The sequence below is a fragment of the Macaca nemestrina genome, chromosome 9, assembly GCF_043159975.1.
Source record: "Macaca nemestrina isolate mMacNem1 chromosome 9, mMacNem.hap1, whole genome shotgun sequence".
Taxonomy (NCBI): Eukaryota; Metazoa; Chordata; class Mammalia; order Primates; family Cercopithecidae; genus Macaca; species Macaca nemestrina.
This window is the reverse complement of record NC_092133.1, coordinates 7,704,418-7,719,544: the sequence shown is the minus strand read 5'-3', so window position 1 is coordinate 7,719,544 and position 15,127 is coordinate 7,704,418. Positions and strand designations below refer to the sequence as shown.

Here is a 15,127-nt window from a genome sequence, read left to right as displayed (position 1 = left end):
AAGAAGCACCAGCTGTACATTTTGACCTTGGAGGAAGGGGTGAAATTGCCATGCTCTCTTTTAGGTATTGCTTTTCATTCTGCCTTTGTAAAACCTAAACCTGAACCTGTCCCAGAGAAGTTCAGTGTGATCACCAAGCATCATCTGAAGGAGCTGAGAAATGACTCTAGGCAGATCACTCACACATGATAAACATTTCTTTAAATCTATTTTCATTTTAAACAAGGAAATGAAGAATTCAAACCTCATTCTTATGCCCTCTTAACTTCTTCCAAATATTGAAGAAAAATCCAGGTATGCTATTAAATAGGGCTGTTCCATTCTTCTATTTTCTGCTCATGTTCTGGTAATAGCCACATATTTCAAATTTTTCAGAAGTTTCAAAACAATTTTAAATCCAAATATAACCACTTTGCCTTGACCAGCATCATGAAGAAGTCTCAGCTGTTATCAACTTCACATGGTAAACGAGAGTAAACATGCCCTGCTTATCCAGAGAAATCTCTGCAGGAAGACTGGAATTCATCACAGGAAAATGCCAGAGATGCCCCAGAGATCCCTGGTGAGCTCATGCAGGGCTGGGGCGGCATCAACATGTTTCACTGTGCAAATTCGGTCTACCTCTAGCTAAAAACAGTTGTGGGAATTATGGCTATAGATCAGAATATAAATGTTGCAAACCCTAATGTAGGTATCATGGAATTTGCCAAAGTTGACAGGCAGGCCTTCCATTTCCAGTAACATGGCAGGCTCTGTTGTTGTGCTGTACCCCTTCTCTGATAACCAAGAGTTACAAGGCAGTAAATGTTTAAGTGAAAGCAGCAGCTTGGAATAGTAACTGAAGATGGAGGCATCTGGCAAGTTAGGGAAACCTAAATGTGGGTTTTGATACTCTTTCACAGTGAGGAATACAGAAATCCAACCGAGGTCAAGATGTGGGCAGAAACCAAATGTCCAAGTTTAATGAGAGAGAATTCTCTTCCCGACTCCTCTCCATTCAAGTTGGGCTCTACAGACGAGACCTCAGGTTAAGAATCTTCTAGAAGTAAATGCATACTATAATCTATCCCCAGGTTACTATAAGGAGCATTCTTCTGGTGCTTGACAGACCAAGGGAGGAAAATAAACCTGTCCCACAAATTTTCCTTGAGGACTTGAAGCTGAAATCACATCACCTGAGTAGTTCAGTAAGCTCCAAGCCATTTGAAGTGGTCTCAAACTGGCACTGCCCCCAGGCACCTGGCAGAGGCAAAATAACCCTTTATGGAAGAACTATAATTTAAAAAATGAACTCATGGGGAAAAAGGCATACAAGGAAACAAGGCACCAGGAGTCAAAAGTGACAGAAACTTCAGCAGTAACATCCAAAGACTTCATATTTTGGGATTACTGGAAAAAGTTTTCTTACTATGTTTCAAGAAATGCAAGACAAGCTAGCATAGTTGAATTAGAACCAAAGAGAACTTCTAGAAGCAAAAAAAGTACAACATAGATGAGTGCAAATTGCATGAAGGTAAGTACAGTTTGATACCATTATGTAAAGTTTAAAACACAAAACACTATACTCATGGATACATATTTATACAAAAATATTCAAAATATTCTATTAAATCAGCAAACTTACAACAGTGATTGTATCTGGAGGGAGGCTAATGTAGTGACTTTAATGTTTTACTTTTTTAAAAAAGTGATAGAGTATGCGTATTTCTGAAATTTAAATAGGCATATACATCTAGAAAGATGTGAAACAATGGTTATTTCTATGTAGAATATATGTAGAATAAATGTGAGTAAATTTTAGTTTTTTACTTTTCTATATTTTTAAATATCTTAAAAACAAATAAGTTCAATCTTTGGGCCAAGGAGGAAAACAGAAGAGAACATGTAGACTATTTAAAAAATATAAAATACACTACAACTTGGAACCAGTGAGCAAGGTAAGGCAATGTTTAAAGGAAAGTTCCTAATATTTTCAGGTAACTATCACAAAGTCCCAAAAGGCAAGTACTACTATTTCACATTTGTAGAGGGGAGATTAAAGTCATGTTTCCAAGATCTAATAGTAGCAAGAAGATGATCATATAAGACCTTGAGCTGGTTGAAGGTAGAGGAGAACAAGAAACCAGACAAATCTAATAAAACATAGGCCAATCAAGGACAAAATAAATGGTATTAAGGATTACTAGGTAGTCATCTAGAAAAAAAAAATTTGATTATACACTAAGTGGGATTGATTAGTGAAACAAATAGACACATGGAGGAAAAAAAAACACAGGGTGAGGCAATGGCCCACCTGGGAGTGACACGCAGCCAAGGGAACCCCCACCATGGGAAGTGGTACAAGGAAAACTGAGGCTACTGGGGTCTGGAGCAGACCCCCAGCAAATTGCAGCAGCCTTACAGAAGAGTGGCCAGACTGTTAAACAGAAAACAACTACCTCATCCAAAGGTCAGCAACATCAAAGATCAAAGGTAGCTAAGCCCACAAAGATGAGAAAGAATCAACACAAAAACAATGAAAACTCAAAAAGCCAGAGTGCCACTTTTTCTCCAAATCATGGCAACAACCTCTCCAGCAAGCGCTCAGAACTAGGCTGGGGCTGAGATGGCTGAAATGACCGAGTAGGCTTGAGAAGGTGGGTAATAAAGAACTTTGCTGAGCTGAAGGAGCATGTGGTAACCCAATTCAAAGAAACTAGGAATCATGATAATACAGGAGCTGAGAGCCAAAATAGCCAGTTTAGAGAGGAACATAACTGGCCTGTTAAAGCTAAAAAACATACTACACGAACTTCACAATCACAAGTAACAAAGCAGAGGAAAGAATCTCAGAGCTTGAAGACTCTGAAATAAGATGGGCAGACAATAAAAGAGAAAAAAGAATGAAAAGGAATGAACAGAAGGTCTGAGAAATATTATGTAAAGAGACCAAATCTACAAGTGATTGGAGTACCTGAAGAGACAGGCAGAACAGAGACCCCCCCCCGCCCACCCCGGCCCCAGCAAATTGCAGCAGCCTTATGGAAGAGTGGCCAGATTGTTAAACAGAAAACCACCCACAAAAATCCAAAGGTCAGCAACCTCGAAGATCAAAGGTAGATAAGCCCACAAAGATGGAAAACATACTTCAGGATATAATCCAGGAGAACTTCCCCTACCTGGCAAGACAGGCTAACATTCAAATTCAGGAAATCCAGAGAACCCTGATAAGATACTCCAAGAGAACACTAACCCCAAGACACATAATCAGATTTTCCAAGGTCAAAATAAAAAATGTTAAGGGCAGCCAGAGAACAAAAACCAGGTCCCCTATAAAGGAAAGCCTATCAGACTAAGAGCAGACCTCCCAGTGGAAACCCTACAAGCTAGAAGAGATTGGGGACCAATATTCAACATTCTTCAAGATTTTCCAACCCAGAATTTCATATCTGGCCCAATATCATCTGGATAATGAAAGACCCATTGGTGTGCTGTCTTCAAGAAACCCATCTCATGTGCCAAGATACACATAGGCTCAAAATAAAGGGATGGAGGAAAATTTACCAGGCAAATGGCAAACAGAAAAAAGCAGGGGTTGCAATCTTGGTTTAAAGTCTGTTTTGTCAGAAACTAACAAAGATCAAAAAAAAAAAAAAAAAAGGCATCGCATAATGGTAAAGAGTCCAATAAGAGCTAACTATCCTAAACATATGTGCATCTAATACCACCCAGATTCACAGAGCAAATTCTTAGAGACCTGCAAAGAGACTTAGACTCTCACACAATGAGTTTAACACCCCCCTGACAATATTAGACAGCAAATCAACAAAGACATTCAGGACTTGAACTCAGCTCTGGAACAAGTGGATCTGTTACACGTCTATAGAACTGTCCACCCAAAACCAACAATCTACATTCTTCTCATTACTACACAGCACTTACTCTAAAATTGATCACACAATCAGAACTAAAACACTCCTCAGCTAATGCGAAAGAACTGAAATCATAACTGGCAACAGTGTAATCAAATTAGAGCTTAAGATTAAGAAATTTACTAAAACCACACAACTCCATGGAACCTCAACAACCTGCTCCTGAATGACTCTTGGGTAAATAATGAAATTAAGGCAGAAATCAAAAAGTTCTTTGAAACTAATGAGAACAAAGAGGCTACATACCAGAATCTCTGGGATGCAGCTAAAGCAGTGTTAAGAGGGAAAGCTATAGCACTAAATGCCCACATCAAAAATGTAGAAAGATCAAGTTAACAACCTAACATCACAATCAAAGAACTAGGGAAACGAGCAAACAAACCCCAAAGCTAGCAGAAGACAAGAAATAACCAAGATCAGAGTGGAACTGAAGGAGATAGAGACATGAAAAACCCTTCAAGAAATCAATGAATCCAGGAACTAGTGTTTTGAAAAAAAATTACTAAAATAGACCATCAGCTAGACTAATAATCAAATAGACACAATCAGAAATGTTAAGGGGGATATCACCATTGATCCCACAGAAATACAAACTATCAGATAATACTATAAACACCTCTATGCACATAAACTAGAAAATCTAGAGCAAATACACCCTCTGAAACAGAACCAGGAAGAAACCAAATCCCTGAACAGCCAGCAATGAGTTCTGAAATTGAGGCTGTAATAAATAGCCTACCAACCAAACAAAACCCAGGACCAGACAGGTTCACAGCTGAACTCAACAAGATATACAGAATAGAGCTGGTACCATTTCTGCTGAAACTATTCCAAAAAATTGGAAAGAAGGGACTACTCTCTAATTCTATGAGGCCAGCAGCATCCTGATACCAACATCTGGCAGAGATGCAACAAAAGAAAACCTCAGGCCAATATCCTTGAACATTGATGCAAAAATCCTTAACAAAATACTGGCAATCTGACAGCACATCCAAAAGCTTATCCACCATGATCAAGTAGGCTTCATCCTGGGATACAAGGTTGGTTCAGTATAAGCCAATCAATAAATGTGATTCATCACATAAACAGAACTAGAGACAAAAACCATATGATTATCTCAATAGATGTACAAAAGGCCTTCAATAAAATTCACCCCATAATGTAAAAAAAAACTCCCAATAAACTAGTTATTGATGGAACATACCTCAAGATAATAAAAGCCATCTATGAAACCCACAGCCAATATCATACTGAATGAGTAAAAACTGGAAGCTTTCCCCCTTGAAAACTGGCGTAAGACAAGATGCCCTCTCTCACCACTCCTAGCCAACATATTGGAAGTTCTGGGATAGGCAATCAGGCAAGAGAAAGAAAGCATATTCAAATAGGAAGAGAGGAAGTCAAACTATCTTTGTGTGCAGATGTCATGATCCTATATCTTGAAAACCCCATTGTCTCAGCCCAAAAGCTTCTTAAGCAACTTCAGCAAAGTCTCAGTATATAAAATCAATGCAAAAATTGCTAGCATTCCTATACACCAACAGACAAGCCAACAGTCAAATCATGAATGAACTCCCATTCAGAATTGCCACAAAAATAGTAAAATGCCTAGGAATGCAGCTAACAAGGGAAGTGAGGGACCTCTTCAAGGAAAACTACACTACTGCTTAAAGAAATCAGAGGACATAAATGAATGGAAAAACATTCTATGCTTATGAATAGAAAGAAGCAATATGAAAATGGCCATACTGCCCAAATAGATTCAATGGTATTCCCATCAAACTACTACTGACATTCTTCACCAAATTAGAAAAAACTAAAAATTCATACGGAATCCCAAAACAGCCCAAATAGCCAAGACAATCCTAAGCAAAAAACAAAGCTGGAAGCATCATGCTACCTGACTTCAAACTATACTACAAAGCTATGGTAACCAAAATGGCATGGTACTGATACAGACACATAGACCAGTGGAACAAAATAGAGAACCCAGAAATAAGACCGCACACCTACAACCATCTGATCTCCAACAAACCTGACAAAAAGCAATAGGGAAAGGATTCCCTATTTAATAAATAGTGCTGGAAGAACTGGCTAGCCATATACAGAAAATTGAAGCTGGACCCCTTCCTTACACTGTATACAAAAATCAAATCAAGATTGATTAAAGACTTACATATAAAACCCAAAACTATAAAAACCCCAGGAGAAAATCTAGGCAATACCACTCAGAACATAGGCATGCAAAAAGATTTCATCATGACGTCAAGAGCAAAAATTGACAAATGGGATCTAATTAAAGAGCATCTGCACAGCAAAAGAAACATCAGACTGAACAACCTACAGAATGGGAGAAAATTTTTCAATCCATCTGACAAAAGTAATAACTAACATCCATAAGGAATTTGAATTTACAAGAAAAGCCCAGTAAAAAGTGGGCAAAAGACATGAACAGACACTTCTCAAAAGAAGACATTCATGGAGCCAACAAACATGAAAAAAAGCTCAACATCACTGAATAGAGAAATGCAAATCAAAACCACAATGAGCTACCATCTCATGCCAGTCAGAAAGATGCTGGCAAGGTTGCAGAGCAAAAGGAATGCTTTTACACTGTTGGTGGGAGTGTAAATTAGTTCAACCACTGTGGAAGACAGTGTAATGATTCCTCAAAGACCTAGCAGCAGAGATACCATTTGACCCAGGAATCCCATTACTGGGTATATACCCAAAGGAATAGAAATCATTCTATTATACATGCATGCATATGTTCATTGCAGCACTATTCACAATAGCAAAGACATGGAATCAACCTAAATGCCCATCAGCGATACACTGGGTAAGAAAATGTGGTATATATACACCATGGAATACTATGCAGCCACAAAAAGGAATGGGATCATGTCCTTTGCAGGGACATGGATGGCGCTGGAGGCCATTATCCTCAGCAAACTAATGCAGGAACAGAAAACCAAAAACCCCATGTTCTCACTTATAAGTGGGAGCTAAATGATAACACATGGACACAATCGGGTAGGGGGAGGAGAAGTGCATCAGGAAGAATAGCTAATGGATGCCCAGCTTAATACCTAGGTGATGAGATGATCTGTGCAGCAAACCACCATGGCACATGTTTACCTATGTAACAACCCTGCACATCCTGCACATATACCCTGTTGGGGGAACCAGCCCCCAATATTTCAATGTAGGTGCTTTTCTATTTTCCCTAAGTGTTGGCTGGTCTGAGAAATAAAGGGAAAGAGTATAAAAGAGAAATTTTAAAGCTGGGTGGCCAGGGGAGACATCACATGTCGGCAGGTTCCATGATGCCCCCTGAGCCACAGAACCAGCAAGCTTTTGTTAGCAATTTTAAAAGGGGAGGGAGTGTACGAATAGGATGTGGGTCACAGAGATCACATGCTTCATAGTGCAATAAAAGATCACAAGGCAGAAGGTCAGGGTGAGATCATGAGGTCAGGGTGAAACTAGAATTACTAATGAAGTTCCATGTCCCACTGTGCACACATTGCCATCGATAAACATCTTATCAGGGTTCAAGAGCAGAGAACTGGTCTGACTAGAATTTGCCAGCCTGGAATTTTCTAATCCTAGCAAGCCTGGGGGCACTGCAGGAGGCCAGGGCATGTTTCATCCCTTATCTGCAACTGTATAAGGCAGACACCCCCAGAGCAGCCATTTTAGAGCCCCCTGACACCCCTGGAATGCATTATTTTCCCAGGGCTGTTAATTATTAATATTACTAAGGAAAGAATTCAGTGGTATTTCTCTTACCCGTTTTTGGCAATAAGAGAAATGTGGCTGTGTCCTACCTGGCTCCCAGGCAGTCAGACCTAATGGTTATCTGCCTTGTTCCCTAAACATTGCTGTTATCCTGTTCTTTTTTCAAGGTGCCCAGGTTTCATATTGTTCAAACACACATGCTTTACAATTTGTGCACTTAATGCAATCATCACAGGGTCCTGAGGCGACATACATCCTCAGCTTATGATGATGGGATTAAGAGATTAAAGACAGGCATAGGAAATAAGAGTATTGATTGGGGAAGTGATAAATGTCCATGAAATCGTCACAATTTGTCAGAGACTGCAGTAAAGACAGGCATAAGAAATTATATAAAAGTATTAATTTGGAGAACTAACGAATGTCCATGAAATCTTCACAATCTATGTTGTTCTGTCACAGCTTCAGCAGGTCCCTCCGTTCGGGGTCCCTGACTTCCCACAACAGTACCCCCCAATCTTAAATTTTAAAAATGGCAAAGATGAAAAGGCAGTTCTTGAAAAAGAAAACAAACATGTGAAAAGGTATTTCATCTCACTATGAAGTATTCCCTATGAAGAAAAACATGGAGACCATTGTTTTTAACCTATCGATTGGCAAAGAGATGGAAAACCTCTGAACATACCGTGTTGGTGAGAAGCTGGAGAATAGAATAGCTGGAACAACTCCTTTAGAGGCAGCTTCACCCAATCTATCAAATTTCTAAATGCATATGGCCTTTGCACAGCAATTGTGCTTTTGGGAATTTATCCATCTTGGGCAAGATTATGCCTGTGTGACATACCAAATGACTGAAAACAACCCATCTAGGAATCTGTAAGGGACAGGTGAAAGAAGTCATGGTATAGCTTCACAAATACGATGCAGCCAGTGAAAAGAATGAGGCAGATGTATAAAACTAATAAGGATTAACCAAAGTAGAAGTATATAATGTGTTGTCATTTGAATTCAAAACAAGGATATAAGATGAGTGATATAGCAAGTTGACGGTTGCTGAAGTTGAGTGATGGGTAGATAGGGTTTCACTGTACTCTTCTCTCCAATTTTGAGTGTTTGAAAATTTCCATAATCTCTCCCTGCAGAGAGGTGGGTGGGGGGCAGGACTGAGACTTTTCATTGTATCCTAAATGCATTTTATAAAAGCCTAGTAACAGTGATGAGTGCTTCTGGGAAGGGAGACTGGTGACAGGTGTGAGGGAGACTGTTTTCTAAATGACCCTTGTACTGTTGAGATTTTTAAATTATAGGCCTATATTACCTATTAACACATGTAAAGGCTAAAATATCAGGCATCTGCTTTTTATGTAATTTTCATGTTTATAGTAACAGAAATAAGTGAGAAACAAATACCCCTTTGAATACTGTAATCACGTGAACAACTTCCCTTGAAAATGTGTTCTGAGAAGTTCTTTCTCTTCAGGGAGAGATCGTGCTTCCGTGGATAACTGATACCCTTAAAGATATTTGATGGTTGTGTCTGATGAATAATTAATATATGATGCCAAAGAAAGTTCAGTTAAAGTTTCTCAAAGTATTGGGTAGGTGGCAGGGAGAGTCCAAGACCTTGGACTTGTTTTAGATTTACACGGGGAATGGACTCATTTTCATTAATCCAAAACTAACTGAATGTGATGGCTCTACAGAGAATGACACTGTGAGAACTGACTTTTTACTGTTTTAAGTCCACATCAATTCAGCATATTGCCTACATATCTATTGTGTTCAAGAGGCTGGACTTAGGTGTGCCTGAGATCAGTCTGTGTCTGCAGAAGTAGGGCAGAGCTGGCATACTGGTAACTCCAGGCTATGGCAGCAGGTGATCGGGGTCCTGGAGGGAGGACTGTGGAGAGGTCTTAGGGGAGGGTGAGATCTGGAACACAGGGAAAGGGCATGGAAGGACACTCACCAGCACCATTCTCAGTTATTAGCCTGTGCTTTGTGTGTAGCAACAGAAGCTCTCATAAAACTCAGTTTTCTTGTATTTCATCTTACTTCTTTAGGAGAACGTATTGACGAATGGGTCTTCTTTTCTCATTATAAATTGGCATTTCTGATAAGCAAGGACCTAATCCCCAGATTTCTAGACTCTGCAAGTGCAGGTTTCAATATCAGACACCCACACAGGTCAGAAGGGCACATGCCCTTATCCATTTGGAGCCAAATTCATTTTGTTGAACAGTTTGAAGGTTTGGACTCAACCTCTGAGTGAACTGCCCAGCAACTGATTGATCTACAATCATGGTTTAAATTAATTGGCTTTGCTCACATCTGCATCCTGACCAAGTATTTGTGAAGGAGTAGCTGCTGTTTACCAGTAACAGCCCCAGCTCATCATTCACCACCTTTTATATGGGTTTGAGGAGGATGAGGAATTTGGACCTCCTTGAAATAGCTGCCACCCTCTTCCCATGGCAACTCAAGCAAAGTAGCCTTTTCTTAGAAGAGACTGTGCCAGACTGGTGAGTCTTGTGTTATAAAATATTATATGTTGCATATAATACAGACAGATAAGTTGTTGATTAGGAGAAATGTTGTGTCTTGACAGCAACACTGAACTGAAGAGCTCCATCTCTGCAGAAAATGCATAGAGCCTTCTTTAAGATGCAGTGAACAGCTAGATGAATACACTGAATTATTTTTCCTCTAATACAGCTGATGGGATGAAAAGAAAATAAGTTTGTTTCCTTGATCAAGACTGGGGAGTTAGGATGAGAAGCTTGAATTCCAAGGGTCCTTTTACCATGGAGAAAGTGGTACATTGCAAAGGTATGTTTGTGGACAAGAGAGTACATTCATTCAGCTGTCCTTCATTTTAAAAAGTCAAGCAGAACATTTATAGAAGATGAAATAGTTTCTATAAAGACCTAGCTTACAATTTAAATGTGAGGTGGACCAAGATGGTGTTTGTGATAAGTGTTTTCTTCTGGAATGCTTAGATGGTACATTTGGACAAATGAGGCAGGATTAGTTGTGTAGCTATGTGTTTGTCACATTGTCCTGGGCAGGGCATAAGGAACTCCAAAGTACAAAATGTCAGTGGATTCGATTTGTGCTGCCAAACAAGAGTCACCTCTAAATATTCTCCACACCTGCATGGAATTAATTCCTGTTCCCTATATGTGATGGGAGAGAAATCAAACACTTAATCTATATCATATGTCTCGGAAAAGTTCCAGACAGACACCAGCCTGGAGTGAGAAATGTGGAGTTTTCAGTGATTGATGTTTAAAGGGTAACATTTCCTTAGTTTCATAAAACAGAATGAAGGACTTTTTCGGGCCTGCTTTAAAGGAAATCTTGGAAGAGTCCCTGCTGGTGGAGAAAAAAACACCAGCAGTAGGAATACCTTCCTCTGATAACATGGTCTGTTGGCCCCAGTTTGACATGGTACACAGGTGAGTTGCTTAAAAGAAATAAAAAGCTTCAGGATGAGGGGTACATGGGAAAGGAGCTTCCCTGCTCTTTGGCTACCTGAAATGCACACACAAAATATTGATGGATGAGAAAAGTTTAGGGCGTGCTCACCACCTTCCATGACTGCAACTCTAAAACAAATTAGAAAAACAAATGTAAAAGAACTGTCAATAAACAGAAGAAATTATATGTGGACTTTCACTAATAATGAAATGGGAGTGGACTTTGCAAGCATGAAAGGAATGGGAAAATTCACAAAATAAAAATTCAATATTTAAAACCAGAATTATTCTTATGCCAAAAAATCATAACTAAAGTTATAATACATTACTAAAATATTTTTAAAAGAAACTCTTATAAACCAAGAAGAAAAACTGCCTCTCAAACAGAAATAAATAGGCAAAGGATAGGAAAAGACAATTCACAGAACAAATACAGTGAACAGCAGTGGTATGCTTGAGCTGGCTGGTACTGGCTCATAACTGCCAATTCCCTACTCCTCATTCAGTAATGTCACATTCGTAGCTTGAAACTGGCCATGGTGGGAGGTTTTATACTAGAGAAATCAGCTATAAATCAGGATTTTTAAATAAAAGGCCAGTTTGCCAGCATACCATCAGGATACCATGGTATGCTACCATTGGTAGCATACCATTACTACTAGTAGTTCAAGTGTACCAGTAATCAAAAAAATACAAGAAGAAATGAGGTCTGGACAAGGTGGAATAAGCACATTTCACCCTATTTCTCCTGCTAAGTGCAACAAAAATATCTGGACATAAAGTATGCTGGTTAGGGATCTCAGAACTCAAGGAATTACCCAATGGTGTGTTTGTGTGTGTGTGTTCTTTTATGTATCTTGGCCTGGGCTTAGGATAGGCCCACAACTGGAAAAGCCTGCTATCTTGAGACAAAAGACTGGAGAAAGAGCAGTCCAGAAATACAGAACTATTTTGACCATACGTGACCTTATTCCAGCTCAACACTTGAAAAAAGCTATGCCTCCCTCCCACTTCTCATCAGGCATCATGTCCTAGAGACTGGCAGATCTGTACTTTCCATCACTTCTTGCAATAACATGCCACATCCCTTCCCTGGAACAGAGACTATGGGTAGAACTTTTAGGGGATTTCTCATCACCATGGAATTCCAGAAGGAAGTGGAACAACATTTTTTAAGTACTGAATGGAGAAAACAGTCAACACAGAATTCTATATCCAGCCAAACTATCCTCCAGGAATAAATACATTCACAGATAAAGGAAAATGAAGAGAATTTGTCACCTACAGATTTGCTTTTAAAAAATGGCTAAAGAAAGTTTTTCAGACAGAAAATAAGTTGAAACATTAGGAGTTAAGAAAGAACAGAAAAAGTAAATATATGAGTAAATATAGTAGACTCTTAACTTTTAAAGATTATGTTTGGCTGAAAGCAAAATTACAACATCTGAAGTGACTCTCAGTACACATAAAGGTAATATTTAAGACATCTGTGTTATAAAAGGAGGAGGAAAAGAGACCTAAAAGGTGATAGTTTCTGTATTCTACTTGAAGTGATGAAATATTGACACTAATAAACTGTGATAAAGTAAGTACATATACTGTAATCTTTAGAGCAGTGGTTTTCAATCAAGGGAGGTTTTGCCTTTCAGAGGACATTTTGGCAATGTTTGGAGACATGATTACACATGTTACTTCCATCTAGTTGATAGAGGCCATGGATGCTGCTAAACATTCTACAATGCACAGGAAAACCCCACATAACAAAGAGTATTCAGTACAATATGTCAAAACGCTGAGGATGAGAAACTGCCCTAGTGTAATCATACAAAAAAATACAAAGATATATACTCAAATGCAGATAAATCAATATGTAATACTAATAAGTGTTCAACTAAACTACAGGAACACAGAAAAAGCACAATGAAACAAAAACCAGAGAGAACAAACAGAATATTAACATGGTAGACTTAAATCCAAACATATCAACAATTGCATTAAATATTAATGTTCTAAACACACCTATTAAAAGATAGTGACTGGCTAAATGGATGAAAAAATATAATATAACTATATGCTGTCTACAAGAACCTCTTTTCACATGTAATTCCATAGGTATGTTAAAAGGATGGAAAAATTCATACTCTGCTTTTTATGCTGTTTTTGGAAGTAACCATTTCTGTTTGCTGCCATCATGAATGATGTTTCCTATTGTGAAATACCATTCATGATTGCAAAAGGACAACACTAATACTAATCAGAATAAAACTGGAGTGGATATACTAATATCAGATGAAGTAGATTTTAGAACAAAGATTACCAGAGCTAAACAGAGACATGACATAATGATAAAAGGGTCACTTTATGAAGATGACACAACAATTCTAATTGTGTGTATCACAAACAACAGAGCTTCAAAATACATGAAGCAAAAACTGATGAATTCAAAGGAGACACAATTATAGTTGGCAAGTTCAACATCTCCTCCCAGTAACTGATAGAACTACTAGACAGCAAAAAAAAAATAAGGTATTTTGTTTTATTTATCAAACTGGTAAAAGTTAAAATTTAGTGTTAGCAAAGTCATGGTGAGAAAAACAATAATGTGGGAAATGCAAACATATGTAAGAGTTCTGAAAAAATATTTTTATATTATGAGGCTTTCAACCCAATATTTTACTTTTAAGAATCTCTCCTAGGGGAATAAAGAGGTCCAAGGTTTACCTGTCTAGAACTTTATAACAGAGCTGTTTATAACAGCAAAAGTTAGAGACATCAAAACATGCCCAATAATTGGCAAGCACTTAAACATTTATATTCAAGCATAGTGTTATTGTTAAATAACATTTTTAAGGATTTTTAATGCCATTGTAAATGGGACTGATTTTTAAGGCAAAACAAAGCAGTATATAAAACTTTGTACAAATAAATTATGTTAAAATACACAATTATAAACAAAAATTAGCAGTGAAAAATTACCAGTGATTATCTCCTGTTTATTTGCTTGTTTTCTCCTCCCTTCAAGTTTTCTATTGTGAAATATCATTCGTTACTGCAGCAAACAAACGGTCACTTCCAAAAATAGCATACAAATGAGATCATATACATAAAGTAAACAATACAGTGCTAAGTTTGATACAGAGACACTCAATAGGTGGTATAATTCTTGTAAATTTGAAATAAAATGATGAGAAAGTATAACTGATGGTTCTTAGGGTGACCATCTGTCTTAGATTGCCTGTCTCTATTTTACTGTCTGGGCCTAATTATTACTAGTCCCCCTGCAATTCTCAAAAGTGTCATAGTTTAGTTGCATGGGTGGTCTAACTATTCAAATACTTAACACATTACAACTAGTAATTAAAATATATGACACCCTTATTATACTCCAGGCACCAAACTAACTGCTTTATGTGGATTATCTCATTTAACCATATGAGTAGCTGAATTATCTCCATATTATAGAGGCACCAAGAAGTTAAGCAGCTTGTCTAAGCTCACACATTAACAAGTAGCAGAATCTGGATTTGAACTACATCCTATCATGTTAGTACTCAAAGCATACCTGGGCCTGCCTAAGTGCAGGGTTGACTGGCAGGGGTCTGGCAGGGACGCTGGGTGCACGCGGAGCCCGGTGGAGGGGAGGAAGCACTCGCTGAGTTGACTGGGGCTGAGGGACATTCAGGCCGTTGAGGGGTCTGCTGATGTCAACATTCGGACACTGTGGCAATCTCCTGGGATTGTCCTGCACAGTCAAAGTAAAAAGCCATGCTAGACAGGGTTTCAAAAATATCAGTAATTTCTTAAGGAAAATGCAGTGCCAACTCATCCGTTATAGCTGAAGGCCAAGGTGGAGTAAAGGAAAGAAATCAAGGATGTACACAAGAGGGAAACTATTATTTATTTAAACTTCAACATTCAAACAGAAGCATCACCTGCCTCCATCCCGCCAAATCTGGAATAGAAGGATCGATTTTTGTTTAGATATTAAAAAATGGGTTA

At 38.4% G+C, this 15,127-nt stretch overlaps 1 protein-coding gene across 3 annotated transcripts in view; it reads right to left on the bottom strand.

Annotated features, from left to right (window-relative positions):
* Positions 1-15,127, bottom strand: part of LOC105471414 (ADAM metallopeptidase domain 12) — a 398,606-nt gene that overhangs the window by 21,773 nt on the left and 361,706 nt on the right. For 2 of the 3 annotated variants that reach the window (XR_011607578.1, XM_071068931.1), the window contains exon 21: positions 14,691-14,870. Coding sequence is in view for 2 of the 3 variants with exons in the window: in XM_071068931.1 (XP_070925032.1) it covers positions 14,691-14,870 (180 nt within the window). In the remaining variant the exon portion in view is untranslated. Of the gene's footprint in view, positions 1-14,690; positions 14,871-15,127 lie in introns of those variants that run through there. The other variant, XM_071068932.1, reaches the window with a different exon arrangement.